This window comes from Chiloscyllium plagiosum, chromosome 2 (assembly GCF_004010195.1).
Source record: "Chiloscyllium plagiosum isolate BGI_BamShark_2017 chromosome 2, ASM401019v2, whole genome shotgun sequence".
NCBI classification, from domain to species: Eukaryota; Metazoa; Chordata; class Chondrichthyes; order Orectolobiformes; family Hemiscylliidae; genus Chiloscyllium; species Chiloscyllium plagiosum.
Window position 1 is genome coordinate 146,054,006 of NC_057711.1, and position 19,991 is coordinate 146,073,996.

General features: G+C 38.4%; 1 protein-coding gene across 1 annotated transcript in view; it reads left to right on the forward strand.

Moving 5' to 3' along the window:
* Positions 1-19,991, forward strand: part of LOC122558334 (transmembrane protease serine 9-like) — an 80,923-nt gene that overhangs the window by 28,258 nt on the left and 32,674 nt on the right. The window contains exons 7-11 of the mRNA XM_043706789.1: positions 2,068-2,225; positions 7,120-7,195; positions 11,231-11,345; positions 11,728-11,852; positions 17,524-17,591. Of these exons, the coding sequence (XP_043562724.1) occupies positions 2,068-2,225; positions 7,120-7,195; positions 11,231-11,345; positions 11,728-11,852; positions 17,524-17,591 (542 nt within the window). The remainder of the gene's footprint in view (positions 1-2,067; positions 2,226-7,119; positions 7,196-11,230; positions 11,346-11,727; positions 11,853-17,523; positions 17,592-19,991) is intronic.

The following is a 19,991-nucleotide window of genomic DNA, read 5'->3' on the forward strand; positions in this document are numbered from 1 at the left end:
TGAAATGTTGGGCCACAGGGCAGTTTGGTTGATTGATGCGGGTGGCCCAGAAATGTTCCCTAAAGCACTCTGCTAGGAGGTGTCCAGTCTCCCCAGTGTAGAGGAGACCGCATCGGGAGCAACGGATACAATAAATGATACTGGTGAATGTGCAGATAAAACTTTGGATGTGAAAGGCTCTTTTTCCAGCACCACTCTAATCTAGACTCTGGTTTCCAGCATCTGCAGTCATTGTTTTTACCTAACCAATGTTTTGTGAAGCCACAACATGACATACTGATTCTTGTACTCAATTCCCCAACCAATAAAAGCAAGCATGGGATGTGCCTTCTTTGCCACCCTATCTAATTGCGTGGCCACTGTCAAGGAGCTATGGACTTGAACTCCAAGATCCCCCAGTTCATCAATGCTGTTGAAGATCCTGCCATTACCTGTATACTTTCCCTTAACATTTTATCTCCCAAAGTGCAGCACCTCACACTTCCCTAGATTAAACTCCATCTGCCATTTCTCCACCCATATCTGCAACTGACCTATATCCTTTGATAGCCTTCACTATCCGCAACTCCACTGGCCTTTGTATCATCTGCAGACCTACTAACCCACCCATATACATTTTCATCGAAGTCAATTATACATATCACAAACAGCAGAGGTCCCAGTACGGATCCCTGCTGAACACTGCCAGTCATAGACTGCAGCCAGAAAAACACCCTTCCACTTCTACCTTCTGGCTTCTATGGGCAAGCTAATTCTGAATCCATGTGGCCAAGTCACTATGGATCCTATGCATCTTAATCTTCTGCATGACCCTATCATGAGGAACCTTGTCAAAAGCCTTACTAAAATCCGTGTAGACAACACCCACTACTCTACCCTCATTGATCACCTTCGTCACCTCCTCAAAAAAATTCAAATGGGTTGGTAGGACATGACCTGCCCCATACAAAGCCATGCTGACTGTCCCTAATTAGGCCATGCTTTTCCAAATACGTATAAATTCTATCCCTAAGGATTCTCTCCAATAGCTTCTCAACCACCGATGTGAGACTCACTGCTCTATAGTATTCTGGATTAACCTTATTTCCCTTCTTGAACAGAGGAACAACGTTAGCTACTCGCCAGTCCTCTGGAACCTCTCCAATGGCTAGTGAGGATACAAAGATCTTGGTCAAGGCTCCAACAATCTCTTCTCTTGCCTCTCTCAATAATCTGGGATAGATACCATTGGGCACAGGGGACTTATCCACCTTTAATGCTCTTCACGAGACCGAGCACCACTTCTTTCTTGACCTCAAAATGCCTTAGCTGTATTAGTACACTTCACACTAATCTCACTATCCTCCATATCCTTTCCCTGCATGAATACTGACACAAAGCATTCATTTAGGAGCTCAACCACATCCTCGGCTCCAAGAACAAATTCTTTCCTTGAGTAGTCCTACCTTTTCCCTAGTTACCCCCTTGGTTTTAATGTATGTATAGAATGCCTTGGGATTCTCTTTAAGCCTATTACCAAGGTCATTTCAAGGGTCCCCTTTTGCTCTCCTAATTCATTGCTTGAGTTTTTTTCCTGCTTTCTTTATTTTCGTCGCACACCCTGCCTAAGATATTATATTATCCTTATATGTATTACACATGCTTATTTTCATACTAATATTATTTTGTTCTTTGATTCTCTTTTTTTGTGAAATATTTTGCTTTGTGTCTTCTTTACCTTGGCTTTCTGTTTCCTCTAGTGCTTTCCTCCAAATCTTGTTTTGTTCCTCTCCTCTCGCAGCTTACACCTGTGTCTGGGGGTCAGTGACTGATGAGGAATTCATGATGCAGGCTTAAATCTAGATAGCTACTGCTGGTACCAATTAGTTTGGTCCAAGGAATTTGAAATGTCACAAGAGAGGACATAAATGTCCTGAAAACTATTTTGTGCATGCAAGGCATCTCCTTCCTGTATCCATATTGCTGATGAGTGTCCTATTGCTAACAGAAGCACATGCTATTTTATTATGCAATAGGTGAACATCACATTACAGAATTATAATTATTGTGTACTCTCCTTTATTCCAGGGTGATTCAGGAGGTCCGCTGGTCTGTCGGAGATCCAATAATACTTGGTTTCTAGCTGGGATCGTGAGCTTTGGTATTGACTGTGCGAAACCGAATATTCCTGGAGTGTATACTCGTGTTACAGCTCTTAGAGACTGGGTGGAGCAGGAAACTGGATTGTAGAGGGAGCTATTTCCCAAGATGTAACCACTGAATGAACAATGACGTCAAAAAAGCCACAAATGGAGTGGCTCCATTCATCCCATTTGTTTTCAGAGCAGGAGAGTGAGAAGAAGGCAGCATCATCTGATAGCAGTAGACATTCAATTCCATTATTGGTTCATGAATATGATCCAGGAGCAGAACTCGTAATATAAATACAGTTGAACAGTACATGGGGCTGATAGAATCATGGTCCAGGGACCCCAGCTGAATATGTTGCTTCATGCAAAATTCATCATAAATCAGAAAAGCTCCATGAATGCTCAATCAGTTTAAGTGAAAAATATTCTGATTATTATTTCCTGCTTTAGTAAAATAGTTTTTAAAGACACATTTCTTCATGGTGATTTACAGCAGATTTGTGTTTCAATTTAGTGAACCGGCAGAAGTTATGCAGGCCATGAATGTCCCTGACACCATGATCGAGGGATTCTGAATAAAGCCAAAAATACTGAAATTACTCAGCTGATTAAGCAGTAGCTGGGAGAAACACAGATTTAATACTTCAGATCAAATACCTGCTATCAGACCTGGGCCTGGCTCCAAGCTGTTATATTTTTGATTTGAAGAATATTTGGATGGGATCCTTTTGACTTTGGGTCAAATCAAATTAGCTGCTGGTTACATAAAATGAAAAAGGAATATGGAAAACCAGGAAAGGAGTCTAATTAGGTGGTCAATATTATCTCGCCCACTTTGACCAACGTGAGAAGTCAATATTACCCCTTTGTGCCCAAACTGAATAAATAAAAACTAAGTTTCTGAAGGGATTTTTCCTTATTAAAGAAGGTATAATGGATAACAACCATTTATCCACAACTGTTTTCTATTACTTGATTTTAGAATCCTCTAAAATACAGTATCTGTAGATTATTTATTGATGATTCACAAGTGTGCAGAATTTGATGTTTTTCTTGAAAGTTTTATGCATCAAGAAACACTCAAATGCTATAAATGTCCATAACATCAAAAGTACAGCCATGAAGTAAATTAATATCCTATACTGTGTGTCAGAACTTTGTGTTGAATAAATACAATCATGTGATGCAGTGGCATAGATATTAGACTTACCATGGATTCAAACTGCTGGTGTGACTGCCCTGTATGTTACATGTAACGACCTACTCTAAGATATTACTTGACATCTTCACTTCATGGATACAGGAATAAAACATTCCTTCTCTCAAGTATGTTCCAACATTTAACTAGATTATGGCTCAACCTTAGCCCAGTTTTCTCAGGCTGAGCAGAAGGGAGTTGAAAACTTGCACTAACCTCTCGCTGAAAAATGTATTTGTTGATTTCATTCCTAAATACCTTAAGATTGTGTTTCTCTTTTTCTGGATTCCCATTTTTCAGGTGGACATAGATCTAAAGTATAATTTAGCATGAATTAGCAATGTTGCCCACACAAACCTGAGGACTATCAATCTTAGAAACGTAAAGTAGTGAGTCAACATCAGAAATCTTCATGATCGTGGTAGAACAACTGGAGCTTTACACTGTGTCCAGTAATATACAGCCTAATGTTAGAGAGCTGGTTGATTGTCCAAAGACATTCATTACCTTAGTAAAGTAAGGTGCTGAGTGAATATTGAAAATCTGAAATATAAACAAAATGCTGGAAATATGCAGCAGATCTCACAATGTCAGTCTAGAGATATGATTTGGAGATGCTGGTGTTGGACTGGGGTGTACAAAGTTTAAAAATCACACAACACCAGGTTATAGTCCAACAGGTTTATTTGGAAGCACTAGCTTTCGGAGCGCTGCTCCTTCATCAGGTGGTTGTGGAGTATAAGATCGTAAGACACAAAATTTGTAGCAAAGGTTTACAGTGTAATGTAACTGAAATTATATATCGAAAAAGACTTAGATTGTTTGTTAAGTCTCTCATCTTTTAGAATGAACATGTTGGTTTCAGTTCTTCCATATGTAAATCGCAGAACATTGAAAACTTACATTCTCAAGTGAACTTTAACAATTGGTGTCAGGTCGGCCCAGGTCATGCATTTAAGGTTGTGAGCTGCCCTGTGTGAGGCTGTCTGTGCCATAATGTTTAGGCTGATTCTTATCTAAAAAAAAATGTATTTACAGAATCTTATATGAATTAATGCAGTTTTTGAGCAAAGGAAAATGTAATTCTGCAAGTACAAATTCACCCCACAAACTTACACATATAAGTTTGTGGGGTGAATTTGTATTTGCAGAATTACATTTTCCTTTGCTCAAAAACTGCATTAATCCATATAAGATTCTGTAAATACATTTTCTTATTAACTTCTTTACAGGAAATACAAAAGAATATTGATCTTTACTCCTGGTTAAAATATCAGTTCCAACAAAGTTATAGGGTTATACCTCATTTGGAATTATTTAGCTAATGAGTTGTGACCAATTCCTTTCTCTCTTTATCCTTGGGTGTTCATTCAATCCACATTCCAATGTCTGCAAGTTTCTGCATTTTTCCTGAAATGAAATAGAGTTGTTTTTACTGTTGAAGACTGGTTTGTCTTTAAATTTTATTTGAATCTTTTCCTGTAATGGTTTTAGTGATTTTTTTTTGTTATACAGGTGAATCTGTAACTTCTTCAGAATCTATATCTATAATTACTTTTAAGGATCTTAACTAAAATCTACTATTAGTATTGTGACTGATTTAAATAATTCAAGAGAGACTCGCCAATTAGATGTGTGAAATGTTCTTATCTATGTCCTAAGTGTAAGCAACTGCAGCTGCATATTCTAACTCAGTTCTATTTCCTTAAGGCTAAAGAGTGATGATTGTTCTGGCTTGTGCAGGCTACATTAAGCAAATATTTCCCAAGCTCTCTAAGACTGTTGTCAGCCATTTTTGCTGATTTTGCCATGTGCAGCCTTCAGCCATTTAGTGCAGCTCAGTCAAGGGCAGCCCAAACAATACCATGTCATAATCATGATTTGGAGATGCCGGTGTTGGACTGGGGTGTACAAAGTTAAAAATCATACAACACCAGGTTATAGTCCATGCTCCAAAAACTAGTGTGCTTCCAATTAAACCTGTTGGACTATAACCTGCTGTTGTGTGATTTTTAACAATGTCATAATCACACAGCTTCCTATAAGAGATAAGGAAAACAAAATAAAAGTTTTGGCCATTTTAGAAAATATTACGGGAGATTCCGGTCAAATCCCTGAATTAAACCAAATGGATGTGTGGTCTTGTTGACCATGAACAGGAATTCATTTCTTATTGAAGTTCTCATACACATAATGATTACTGTTCCAGAGATTGAAAGTTTTCTACAAAAGAAAGTACTTCCAGAAACCTAAAATAATTTGCAAAATAACTTGAATATTCATGTGTCCTGATCCTTCTCATTTGAACAGCTTCTGTACATGAATTTGAATTTAATTCTTTCATTACTTTAAAAGTCTCAATCAAACCTTTGCAAAAGGCCTGATTCTTACCAGAAATTGGCAATTTCGAGGGTTTCTAGGAGGGGTTCTCTCTGTGAGTCCTAACAAGCTTCCTCACACTATGGGCTGAACTTTATAATTTTTTTGGCTAAGCCCTAGTTGCACTGAAGTTTATTCACCACATTAATTATCTACCCCATCCCCGTACTGTCTCTTACATCCATTGACTGCCCCATTTTACCACCCTCCATTCACATAACAGCTCACCGTACAGTTGATATCCCCTGAGAGACTGGCATCCCTTGCACCCACACCATCTTTGAAAGACTACTGCATACCTAGGAAAGTGTTGGCAATCCGGCACTGCCCCACACTATCAATGTCATAGGAGAGCAGCCATAAGGTCACACTACACGTGTTTGCCATGCCAACAGAGTGTCACTCTCAACACGTAGAACCCCATTCTTTCACTTTCTGTGCTGTTTTCATGCCACACACTTTACCTGCCTGTAGCTACCTCATGTCTGAACATCCACTGAGTCAATGCTGCTTTATTTCTAATGTCCTCTATAGACCAGTATCTTATGTTTATTAGTAGGGGACCATCATATACTGGCAAGCAATTGGACAATTCCAAACATGAGCTTTTATTTCCAGAAAGGAAATGGCAACAAACACGATACTAGCAGACGGTGAACTTTATCGTCACAATGCCAACCAGCTCTCATAAACATGATCAAAAAATGGATCAGTCAAAATTGTCTGCTGCACCCAGCACTCATCTACTGGAAGTAGATGTCAAAGACACTCTCTGGCATGTAGTACCCATCACAGCTGATCTCTGTCATGAACAATGCCAGCTTCCTCCTCCTCAATATCACCATCCTCATCCTTAGAAGACCTTTCCTCAAGTTCCTCTGCATTAAGGACACCACCTCATTGCCTGCTCCAGTTGTGCAAAGCGCAGCATGCCAGGGTGTTGCAGCACACTCAGCACAGAGTATACTGGAGGCACCCCTAGATCAGTCCAAGTATCAGAACCACTTCTGTAGCAGCCCCATCATTTGCTCTACCACAGCCTTGGCTGAGACATGGATAGCATTGTATCTATCTTTCACATCAGTCAAGGGTTTATGCAATGGTGTATTGAGACATAGAATAAAAAACAGTACAGCACAGGAACAGGCTCTTCAGCCCATCTTGTCTCATCTGACCATATTGTTATTCTAAACTAATCCCATTTGCCTGCATATGGCCCACATCCCTTTAGTCCCTGCCTGTTCATGGTCGCAATGGATAACCCTTGTCCACCAGGAAACAGCTTTGTTAGGCACTTGGACCCTCAAATGCACCAGGTACACAAGACTGCTCCAGTTATGTCAGCTGCCAGGGTAGTGGGCACGCACCTCCTGGAATTGGTAATGGTGATTACATTTCATCTGAACACATCAGACTGCAAACACTTGCCTGCCAAAGATGGTTTAGTCAAGAGGGGGCTGACAGTTTTTTGGCGGATATCTGGTGCTCGGTGAGTTATTTTGGTAAGATTGAGCTAGAATTTGACATAAGGGATGCCAAATGTAGTTTATAAGACACCGACTGCCCTTCTCCTCTGATGCTGCTTGACCTTCTGTGCTTTCTCCAGCTCCACCTTTTATCAGCAGTTAATGAGACACATTTGCTAAGATGTGACAAGAAATCTCATTAGGCTTCATGGTGACATTTTCTGTAAAAGGAAACCTCAGGGCAACTCTCCCCTTTTTTAAAAAAAAAAGGTAATATTTGGCCCAATATTTGTTTGTTGCTATTTTAACAGGATTTCATCAGCAATCATTGATTCCACACAATGACAGTTCAGTTCTCAGGACCCCATCCAATGCTTCCTGTTAAATGGGCAAAGACTGGTCCTGGGATTTCTGTTTCAAGCACTTCTTAACCTACTTGGAGTTTTACCTGAAGTCATTAAAGATACTCCAATTATGGAAGGGTTGATATAACTGACTTTTCTCGTGAAGGTGAGGAAGAAGTAAATATTGAATGCAGTAACTATTTTACTCTCATGCCTACTTTTGGACCACTTTGTTATTCTCCAGTCCCTCTGCGCAACAGCGAAATTAATACCATAATTCCTGTGAGTTAACATACAGTTTGAGGAATTCTACTGATACCTGAAAGCTACAGGAAGAATTGGACAATTTTGGTTATGCTTAGGTATGACATAATGAAACATTTTTAGTTCCTTCTGATCACCAATACACACAAAAATAAAAATAGAATTCATCTGATAAAGGCACAGTGTTGTTTATGGTCAGGTGCTTTTTCCTTGGCTTTTAGATTCGTCATGCATTGTTTTTGCAAAATCAATGTTTGGTATTCAATTATAAAATGCAGTATGTACCTGGCTGATCTTGTATAACCCCTACCTTTCTGAGAGTAGAATCTTTGTTCATTATGGGTGGTGAAACTTGACATAATTCTTTAAAATCACAATGCACCAAGTAGACAAGAGGAATCAAGATTTTATGCTCTTAGCTCAAAGTATTTAAACACAAACCTAACACAATAAAAAAGAAAACACCTTCTTGATGATTGCCTCACCATAAACTGGTCAGAGATTGTTTGAATTTTGCAGAACAAGTTTAACTTGTTCTTTGTGGTTGGCTCAGTCATTTGCTCTTAAAGTCTCCTCAGCTGTCTAAAAGGAAGCACTCATTAATAGAGTTCAAAATATCCGCACCACTTCTATCCTCAGCTCGACATAGTGAAAGGTAAGATTGTATTTTATTGCACTTGCTAGTTGTTCTTCATTATCTTTTGATATGCTTTAATTACATGCTTCTAAAAAGAAAATGTACTTCATATAAAATTCTGAAAGAATGAGAAAACAAGGTAGTAATAAATTGTTTCCATTGACTGAAGAATTTGGAAGAAAGAAAATAAATGTATGGTTTAAAATAAACATAAAGACCAAAGTTGAAAAATGCTTTTTTTCTTTAACATGGAGGGGTGAATTTGTAGAAAGGATAGGTATGTGACTGAAGCAGAGACCAGGTCAATATTTAAGAACATGTTGAAAAGCTGGTTGAAGTTAAGAGGAGTAAAGAAGCCTGAAACAATGAGATTCATTGGATCAGGAATACAGCTGGTCAGGTTTGGGCTGAACAATCTATATTGTAGTTTCTACGTAATCATAAATAGAAATGGAAAATTTTATACCTGTTTACATTTTTTTCTTATTTTGGAAGCAACATGCCTTATATTGACCATTTTAAAATTAGAATATTTTCTGCTTTTCCTCAGCTTAGAAATTATGAATCTTTACAATTGATGATTTTGGTTCAATTTTACATCAAAGGTCAGCTATGTATATTTATTTCTTGGATATTTAAAACTGTTTATAACATTGCTATGTGTGCTCAAGTATATACGTCATAACTTATTAGTCACATGAAGTTTTTTTGTTGGGTATTTCAATTCCCATCAAGTTCCTGCTATTGTTTTTCCTGTTACTGTTTCAGACTAGTGAAAAGTTCTGCTCTATTTTTAGTCATTCTTTGGTTTTCAACCATTCTAGCATCTGTGGGAATAGTTTTAAACTGAATTGGCATTGGGGACAACAGATTTAAATGTGTGGTTAAATGTATGATGTGGAAGATGGAGGTTTCAATTTATGGGATATTAATACTACTTGCTCTGGGAAAGAGAGTATTGCACACCAAAACCAATCAGATTTGTAGATATTGACCTAAAATGAGCTGAGTTAGATGAAATGAAAGTGAAGGAAAATATATGAAACCTGATGATGATCTAATGATGAAAAAGATCACTGGTTTTAATGTTTCTATGTCTGAAAGAAAGTGTATATATTTAATTAAGTGTTGTAACTCAGCAGTAAGGGATTGAACTGTCACAGTAACCCTGAAAGGTTAGGATCGTAGGCACAATGAGTTAGATGTCACTACTTATCTGATTTGATCACTGAATTGTGATGTGTCAATATCATGTGGTTGATTGCATGACAGAAAGATGCCAACAGCATCAGCAGGATAAGGCTAAGTTTGTTACATTTAAGAGACAAGCCTCTTTTCTGGGAAAGCAAGCAAGATCTAATGGGATGATTGATCAAACCAGCCCTGAAAAAAACATAATACACTTGTGATATTTGCCTGTGATCAAATTGATCATTCACTGGAAACTGGACGGTATCAAAGTTTGAATGCACAGCTTGTTTGTATGGAAAAGGGATATAAGAAATCTTGTTTCAGAGCTCACTTAGGTAGCTCCGGAGGAGGGCGTGTGATCACTGACTGACCACTTTCTTCAGTCTGATCCTTGGAAAAGTCCACGCGGACTGTCTTACTTATGAATGTAAGAGTTGAATGGCCGAGACTTTCTCCAGTATTTTGTCGTGTACTTTGCTTAATAAAGAACATTGGACACATCCCATTGTTAGGATTGCCTTCTGTTATTGATATCCAAATGTTCCAAAAGGCCACAAATAAAACACGACAAATGGTGTCAGAAAAATGGTAAAACGTTATTATTGAACATGTGTGGCATTTGTAACAAGATGGATGAATGAATGGTACAGAACAAGGAGGTAACTGAACTTGATATACTATTTGTTACTGAGATGTGATTGTAAGAACTAGATATTCAAGGGTAAATTTGGAAAAGATTGACGAAATGGAAAAGTGGGTGGGGCAATTTTGCGAGTAAATGTTGAGATAAAGACATTGGTGATAAAAGGACTTAACTCACAAAATTAGCATATCAAACTGAAAATGTACAACTAGAAAATAACAAATAACAGAAAATCTAGTAGGAGACGTTTACTAGCCTACACACAAGGCAGAGTGTTGGACAAAGTATAAATCAGCAAACTAACTGAAAATATAAGAAGAATAATGTAATAATTATAGGGGATTATTATCTTCACGTAGATGGGCAGACCAAAAGGTGTATGAAGAATGAGTAATGGAGTGCATTTGAGATATGATCCTCGAACAATATGTTAAAGCAAGCTATTTTAGACCTACTATAGTTTAGTAAGACAGCCTTCTATATTATGTCATTTCAGTGGCAGCACTACGCACCTCATACAAAATGTACGGCATTAATTTGACAAAACTCCTTCAATAGTACCTCCCAATCTCACAACCTCTACCAAACCAGAAGGAGAAGAGCTTGTGAATTTCGTTACTTGCAGATTCTTTTCAGACCCAGAAACATGAATGGGAAATTGTCGCCATTCCTCTACTATTGCTGCTTCAAAATTGTGAAATTCCCTTCCAAACAATATTACAGATGTACTTTCAACAGAAAGAATGTAGCAGTACAAGAAGTTAGCTCACCGTCACTATCTCAAAGGCAACAAATGCTGACCTTGCTAGCAATAACCATATCCTGAGTCCCTGGTGCTGTGACTAAGCCCCTTCTCTCACTTGAGATTTTAAGCTTTTTTGTCAGTTTTTACTTAACCTGACAGAAAGCAAAACAAGCTAACTATTTTTTTCTTCTTCACAGAGAAACTGAAGGTTGCCAGTAAACCTGCAACCTTTAGTCGTTTGAAATGAAACCATCCAAAAGGCTTCTGATCCTCATCTTGGTGGTTATTTTCACTATTCTGATTGTGGCAGGAGTTGTGGCTATTGTTTTAGGAGTTCTTCTGACACAATGTAAGAAATGTGTTTGCCAGTTAATGTAGTAGTCAATTGGTAAATTGTAATGTATTAGGAATCTCTGAAATAACTTGTTACTATGTTTTAATTCAAATCTGAAATTTAATTTGGTAGAAATTGATAAATGTATCTATCAATCAATGGAAAAGTAAATAGATAATTAAATTGAGAGAGACAAGGAGTTTGTTGGAAGAAAGGATTTTGATTCCTTATTTGGATTCCTTAAGGTGAATTAAAGTGTAGTCTTCGTATGGGTCCTTACAGAGAGCATTGTCTTGTTTTTAATGCCATACCATATATTTTGCTGACTTATGGTTCAGATTCACATTACAATAAAGCAACTGCGATAACTTGTGCTTCTTTTATTTTCAAACTGCAGCTTCCACTTCAAGTGATAGCTTCTTTACAGGAGATTTCAGAATATTAAACATTAATTACAATGATGCCTTGTCAATGACTGGTTCCACTGGATTCTCACAATTAGCGAATGAAATTCAAATAGAAGTAAGAGTTAATTTGTTCTCTTGAATGTCATTTTTTCTCCAACCGTCATGTCATTTTGTCATTCGGCGATGTCAAACCATTAATCCTTTAACCGTGTCCCTCTCAAATGATTCAAAGTGATTAGCTGTATGGGTGAAAGTGGTTATATTTTACTTTGTATAAGTAAAAGCTTCTCTGGGCATTATCATCAAAATGCATTATCTTCATGCTTTGGTTACAAATGTGATCTCCATGTGATGACACCAAATAACCATACCCAGATATGCAATACACCGGTTAATCTGATCTGCAGAAGTTGGGGTCCATCTGCCAGGAAATCCTTCCACAAGAGTTTCATTTGCAATGTGATCTCAAACCTCCTCTGGCCGAATATTTCTACTCTCTGCTGAGGGAAAACCTCTTTTTATAATTTCCTCAGACAGCCAAGTCTATAGGTACTACTTTAATCCAATCACTATCTCACCATTATATGTGCAGCCCAATGACAAACGATGTCATGTAGCCGTCTGCCTGCCCAAGCCAAGTCAGAGTTTCAGAAACTTCGACTTCCAGCAGTCAAACTTATCCGATTATAAACATTCAAATGGCACCCTAATGCAGGAGAAAAATAATGGGCCTTGGAACTTGGGTTTTTTTTTTCAGTTCTGCCAACATCCGGACCTCCGATTGAGGTGTCAATTTTTGAATGAATGAATGAATTGAACTTATTGTCACATGTACAGAGACACAGTGAAAAGCTGTACCCTGCAGAACTTTTTCTCTTTTACTGGTGCAGAGCATCTGCATACTCTGCTAGACTTCTGCTGAAGTTTTATTTTTTGACCATTTAATTCTTTTTAAAATCTGAGGTGATAGTTTAAAGTTGAATCAGTGAAGATCTAAAGCACAGATTCCAATTCAGTCACCTCTTCTCACTACTTTTATCCAGGCCATTTTACAAGCAGAAGTTGAAAACGAATCAATGTATTAGATTGTTATATCACTGGGAATGCAACTTACAATGTGCTTAAAACCTCAAGTGAGAGATGGGGCTCAGTGGTTAGCACTGCTGCCTGACTGTGCCAGGGACTCAGGTACAATTCCACTCTCTGGTGACTATGTGGAGTTTGCACATTCTCCCTGCGTCTACATGGATTTCCTCTGGATGCTTTTGTTTCGTCCACAGTTCAAAGATGTGCAGGTTAGGTGGATTAGCCTTACTAAATTGTCCATGATGTTCAGGGATGTGCAGGCTAGATTAGCTGCAGGAAATGCAGAGTGACAGGGACAGGGTCAGGGGGAGTTAGTCTGGGTGGGATTCCCGAAGAGGGGCAGTGTGAACTTGTTGGGCCAAATTGCATGTTTCCACACGGTAGGAATTCTATGACATTCAATAATATTATTGAAGTATACAGTAAGTCAAAATATTGATGTGAGTTTTCAATAATTAGTAAGAAAACTTGCTGTAGGCATTTCACAGGATGCTTTCAGTCCTCAATCATGAGATGGAGCACTTACTAATAATTAAAGTACAATCTGATTCATTTTTACCTGGGGTAGTAGTTATTTGATATTTTCCTCTTGATTATGAGAGTTCCAATGGTTCACTTATCTGATCTGAGGGGGGATATGTTTTGAAACTTCTCAGAGTCTGAGGGAATCTGACAGCATGATTGCTGAGTAGATGTTTCCTCTTAAGGGAGAGGCCAGAAATAGATGTCACATTTTTAGAGTCATAGCCATAGAGATGTACAACACGGAAACAGACCCTTCGGTCCAACTCATCCGTGCCAACCAGACATCCCAACCCAATCTAGTCCCACCTGCCAGCACCAAGCCCATATCCCTCCAAATCCTACCTATTCAAATACCCATCCAGGTGCCTTTTAAATGTTGCAATTGTACTAGCCTCCACCACTTCCTTTGGCAGCTCATTCTATACACGCATCATCTTCTGCGTGAAAAAGTTGCCCCTTAGGTCTCTTTTATATCTTTCCCCTCTCACCCTAAACTTATGCTCTCTAGTTCTGGACTCCCCCACTCCAGGAAAAAGACCTTGTCTATTTACCTTGTCTGTGCCCCTCATGGTTTTATAAACCTCTATAAGGTCTCCCCTCAGCCTCCAATGCTCCAGGGAAAACAACTTTATTCAACCTCTCCCCATAGCTCAAATCCTCCAACCCTGGCAACATCCTTGAAATCTTTTCTGAATCCTTTCAAGTTTCACAACATCTTTCCAATAGGAAGGAGATCAGAATTGCACACAATATTCCAACAGGGGCCTAACCAATGTCCTGTACAGCCACAACATGAACTCCCAACTCCTGTACTCAATACTCTGACCAATAAAGGAGAGCATACCAAACACACTCTTCACTATCCTATCTACTTGTGACTCTACTTTCAAGGAGCTATGAACCTGCACTCCAAGGTCTCTGTTCAGCAACACTCCCTAGGACCTTATCGTTAAGTGTGTAAGTCCTGCTAGGATTTTGTATTTTTAAAAAAATAAGAAATGGAGAATTCTTTTCTGAGTGTCACCGGTCTGTGGAACTATCTTCCCCAAAGAGGAGCAGTCATTGATCATTTTTAAGGCCAAGTTCAACAGATTCTTGTTTGAAAAAGGAGTCAAAGTATTTAGATGGCAGGAATGCAAGTGGAATTGAGTGGAATTAGATCAGCCATGAACTTATCAAAGTGGAGAGCTGGCTCAAGGGGTCAAATGGCCAACTCCAGCACCTTATTCATAAGTTTATGCATTGATTAAAGCCTAGTTCTTGCCTGAGTCTTGAATCTTAGGGGAGAAAGATCTTTATTAAATTGCGTTCCACAGCTTGACCATCTTTAACGGTCTATCGGGACATTTAAGATTCCTTAATGTAATTTTAGAGAAGTTACATATATTAGATTAACTACTTTCACTTTTATCGGATGGCGTGACATAATACAAGCCTAAAAGTGAGATGGACTGCTGGCAAGACACAGTATTTGTGAAGAGGGAAACAAAGATAGTGTTTCAAGTCCAATAACTCTTTTTCAGAATCCAAAGAGTCATATCGGACTCAAATGTAAAACTTGTTTTTCTTTGTAGATTTGATCTCTGCTGCTTTTTGCCAGCACTTCCTGTTTTTATGACCTTCAAAAAGCATTCAACACCAGTGCAATACAACAGATTTGAGGGAAACATTATAACTAGTGGAAAAAAAGTGACAATAGCAACATAATTTTGCAGTGTAATAGGAAACAGAGAGAAATGGTCAATGGATATTCTTAGGCTCGATGAAGTTTAGTAGCGAAGGTCACCAGGGGTCAGTGTTGGTACCCTTGCTTTTCCTAACATATATTAATCATCCAGATCTTATTGTGCAGGAAGAAATTCAAAGTTTGTGGGTGACAAAAGACCTGGAAGTATTGTAAATTATGCGAAAGACTGTGTAGAACTCCAAAAGAGGTTTGCTGAGTGAGCAGATAAAGTTTAAAATGGAGAAGTGAGGGATGATGTGCTTTGGTAGGAGGAACATTATAGAAAATATAAAATATATAGTACAATTCTAGATCTACAAATAAGGGTGCAGGAGCAGAGGGACATGGGTGCTCTGAAGGTCACAAGATGGGTGGATCAAGTAATTAATAAATTATATAATACCCTGGAATTTATTAACAGAGGCATAGAGTACAGCAGCAAGATTGTTTTGCTAAATTTGTACAAGACACTAGTTGGACATTAACTGGAATATTATTTCCTATATTAGACAGCAAAATATAGAAAGGATGTGAACACATGGAAAGAGTGCAAAGGAGGTTTACAAGAATGGTTCCAGGAATGAGCAACGTCAGTTATATAATCCCTACACTGTGCAAATAGGCTCTTCAGTCCAACAAGTCCACATCAACGCTCCAAAGAGTATCCCACCCAAGCCCATTCCCCTACCCTATTACTCTACATTTACCCCTGACTAATGCACCTAACCGATACCTTCCTGGGCACTATGGGTAATTTAGCTTGGCCAATTCATCTCAGCTGTACATCCTTTGGATTATGGGAGGAAACTGGAGCAATTGGAGGAAACCCACACAGACACGGGGAGAATTTGCAAACTCCACACAGTCACCTGAGTCTGGAGTCAAACCCAGATCCCTAGCATTATGAGGCAGCAGTGCTAATCACTGAGCCACTGTGCTGTCTCATGGTGAAGATTGGAGAAGTCAATACTATTCTTGGAGAGAAGAAAACTAAGAGGAGATCTGATAGAAGTGTTCAAAATCATGAGGGGGTGAATAGGGAAAAATATGTTCACATCTTGAATCTGTAATGCACAGCATGGAATTGTGATGGAGGCAGTTTCAATTGAAGAATTCAGGAAAGCATTAGATGATTATTTGAATAGAAAGAGTTTACAAAAATGCAGGACAAAGGCAATAGATCATAATACTCATTTGGACAGACATCATGAGTCACACTTCTGTGATTTTGTAATACACAAAATTCAGTATCCTATCAGACTCTTAATTTCGACATCAACTACTTCTTCACCTAGAAATGTTCCAGGAGGAATTTGGACATGGCACAAGTTTAATGAAGTCCTCAATCAAAATAGAATAGTATTTCAGCCGTGCCACAAACTTAAATAATAATAATTAATGTATGCTGCTTATTTTTCATTTTCTTGTGTGTAGGTTCTGAAGTTTAAGATCTTATGTTGATTGATAATTGCAGGTATTTACAATGTGAAACAAAAACTGGGATAATTAATAGGTCATATGTTTTTGCCCATAAATTATGTCAATTATCATGATGCACAATCCATTTCTTTTCCCAATAGCCATGAGGCAATGGGTGATGCCAACCTGCCAGTGCTGGCGTAAGCAACTAAAACTACCAGAATCCCACTGGGACCCACAAGCAGTGGCATAACGATTAGTTTCATCCGAGAAGATCTTGGGTCCTATGTGCATATGGCCTGATAGATGTGGGACCATCTAGGCATGAGATAAGCAGTGGAATAATCATGTTTTGATAACATCCGCCATTATGTCACCCCTATGTTCTCCACCCCGAAAACATGGGTCGGTAGTTTCCTATAATGATGGGCACGCACGACAATGATGACCATTCATAAGGTCATGAGACTATTAAATCAGAGCCTCAAGCTAATGTTCTGGGAATATGGCTTTGAATCCCAACACAGCAGATGGTGAATTTCAATTCAATACATATCTGGAATAAAAAACTAATCTAATGTAAACACTGTTGACTATCATTAAAAAAAAACTCTTGTTTACTAATGTCCTTTAGGGAGAGAAATCTATTTATTTAACTATCATCCCTCATTCCCTTTTTAATTTGTCTCTTTTTCTGTTTACCTTTGTCTCTATTTAAATTTTTCTATGTCAAAATCAATTCCTCAGTCATTTTCCTGACTATGGTGAGGTGAACAGAATTGGCTGGAGTTAAGGATAACCACATTCTAAAGTCATAATAATTCAAATATAACATTTACTGCAGAAGTATGTTTGTGAATGCGAAATATAGCATGACTCATCTTTAAAATAACAAGAAAATGTGAGCAAGGATATCAGAGTTGAATGAATACAAAATTTTCTAAATATCTCAACCTCCTGTCAGTATTTGTGTGTCAGATTCACAAAATCCTACAGATTATAAGATGACTTTCTGTTCTATTGGTCACAGATAAAAAATGTGTATTCAAGTTCAAAGTTGTCTACACAGTTCGACAATTCACAAGTTGTAGAATTCAGGTATGTCCTTTGCAATTTTCCTGCCTAACACTTGTAAAATAAATATGAAGATGAATCTTGGCAGATTGCATAATCCTACTTTTGAAGTATGATTTGTAATGGTCACTTGCTAATCCCAATTTCATAGCAATTTTGGGTAGTAATGAAGGAATATGAAATATTGATTACAAGTATTCTACTCACTGTGACTCTAAAATCTTTTAAGACCTGTAAAGTTCAATCAGGAACAGTGCAGATGCAGGAAGGGAATTATGTTTCTCACAAAGTCTAATAATAGGTAACAAGTTAAAGTAGTGATTTGGTTATGTTTAAATAACATAGAATGTAAGAAACATTAGTCTTTGTAGGAGGTAAAAGACATGGAAGATAACAAAAATATGCATTGTTTAGTCGAGCAAATATTAAAGGCAATTTAAAATTAAAAGGTCTATTGGGAAACCTGTAGGAAACTTTAACTTACTCTGCGGACGATATATGACATCAAGTCAAACACTGGTCGGGATCTGTCCCATTCTATAACATTGTCCTACTTCAACCCTCCCAGAACTTATCTGCTGCTGAAATCCTCATTCGTTCCTTCGTTACCTCTGGACTTAACTATTCCATTGCACTCCGAGCTGGTCTCCCTCCAAAATGAAGGCATCCAAAGTTCTGCTGCCTCTATATTAATTCATAGCAAATCCTCTTCTCCTGTTACCCCTGTGATCATTGATCCATGTTGGCTCCAGATCGAGCATTATCTTGATATTAAAATTCTCATTTTTATTTCAAATCCCTGCTGGACTTGTTCCTCCCTACTTCTTTCATTTCCACAAAAACCATCAAGATATCCGTGCTCGTCCAATTCTGGTCTGTCATGCATGTCCGACTTTAATAACTCCAGCATTGGTGGCCACACTTTCAGTTGCCTAAGCCCCGAAGTTCTGGAATTCACTTCCTATATATTTCTCCTTTCTACAGTGTTTTCCTCCTTTTACCAAAATGTTGGTCACCTGACCAAATATCATCATCTGTATTGTGTTCTTCGTATGTTTTCATATTTCATCTTGTAATGCTCCTGTGAATCACTTTTTCGGATGTTTCAGTATGATAAAGATGCTATACAAATATAAGCTGTTGTTGTTGTTTCCCCTTGAACGCATTGATTGTTCAATTGAATTTTTTCCTTAACTATCAAAAGGATTTTATTAATTTAAATGAATTGGATTAAGTCCATGGTAGATGTCACTATGAGGATGCAGACAAGATTTCATAAATTGAATGATCATTTTGCATCACATAAATATCTCTTGCAGCATAGAAGCTAACGATCCCTCAATGTCCTGTCACCAATGACCAAGGAAGAGTGTGAACCCCAAAACATGAAGAATGCTTACCGCCATCTAGTTCAAAGCAGCCTGCTTGATTGGCACTCCATCCACAACCTTCACCATTCAGTGCCTCCACTGATGCACAATCTGTACTATAATATGTTCTGCAGCAACTACCAAGTCTCTTTCAACAGTACTTATCAAATCCACCAGCCCTACCACCAAGAAGGGCAAGGGAAACAGCTGCATGGGAGCACCACTATCTGGAAGTTCCCCTCCAAGTCATGCACCATCCTGACTTGGAACTCCATCACCATTTCTCCACCGCTGGAGCTCCATTTCTAAAAGAGCTGTGGGTGAATCTACATCAACTGGACTACAGCAATTAGGGAAGGTAGTTCATCCTCTTATTCAGGAGTGTAATAAATGCTGGCCGTGCCAGAGATGCTCACATCCCATCAATGATTGCTAAACAGAAGTTACAGATTTAAGCCAATTGGAAGAAGAATCAGAGGCAAGAATCAGGAGAATTATGTTATGGTCAGAATTATTATGCACAATTAGCACTGCAGCCTCAAAGCTCCAGGGTCCCAAGTTCCATTCCACCATCAGACGATTGGAGTTTGCATATTCTCCCTGTGTCTACATGGATTTCCCCAGGGTGCTCTGGGTTTTCCCCACAGTCCAAAGATGTGCAGGTTAAGTGGATTGGCCATACTAAATTACCCATAGTATTCTAGAATATGCAGGCTAGGTAGTTTAGCCATGGGAAATTCAGGGTTACAGGGATATGTTTGTGCAGTGGGTCTGGGTGGGATGCTCTTTGGAAGGCTGGTGTAGACTCAATGAGCCAAATGATCTACTTCCATACTGTAGGGATTCCATGATTCTATGAACTGAAAAGATGTTGCAAGCAAATTTAATAATAAATTTCAAAAGGGATGTGGATGTATCCTTCAAAGATTTAAAAAAATGGAGGAAGCTTAGAGTAATGGCACTCATTGGACACCACAAGTCAATATGATGGACTGAAAATGTGTTGCTGGAAAAGCGCAGCAGGTCAGGCAGCATCCAGGGAACAGGACAATCG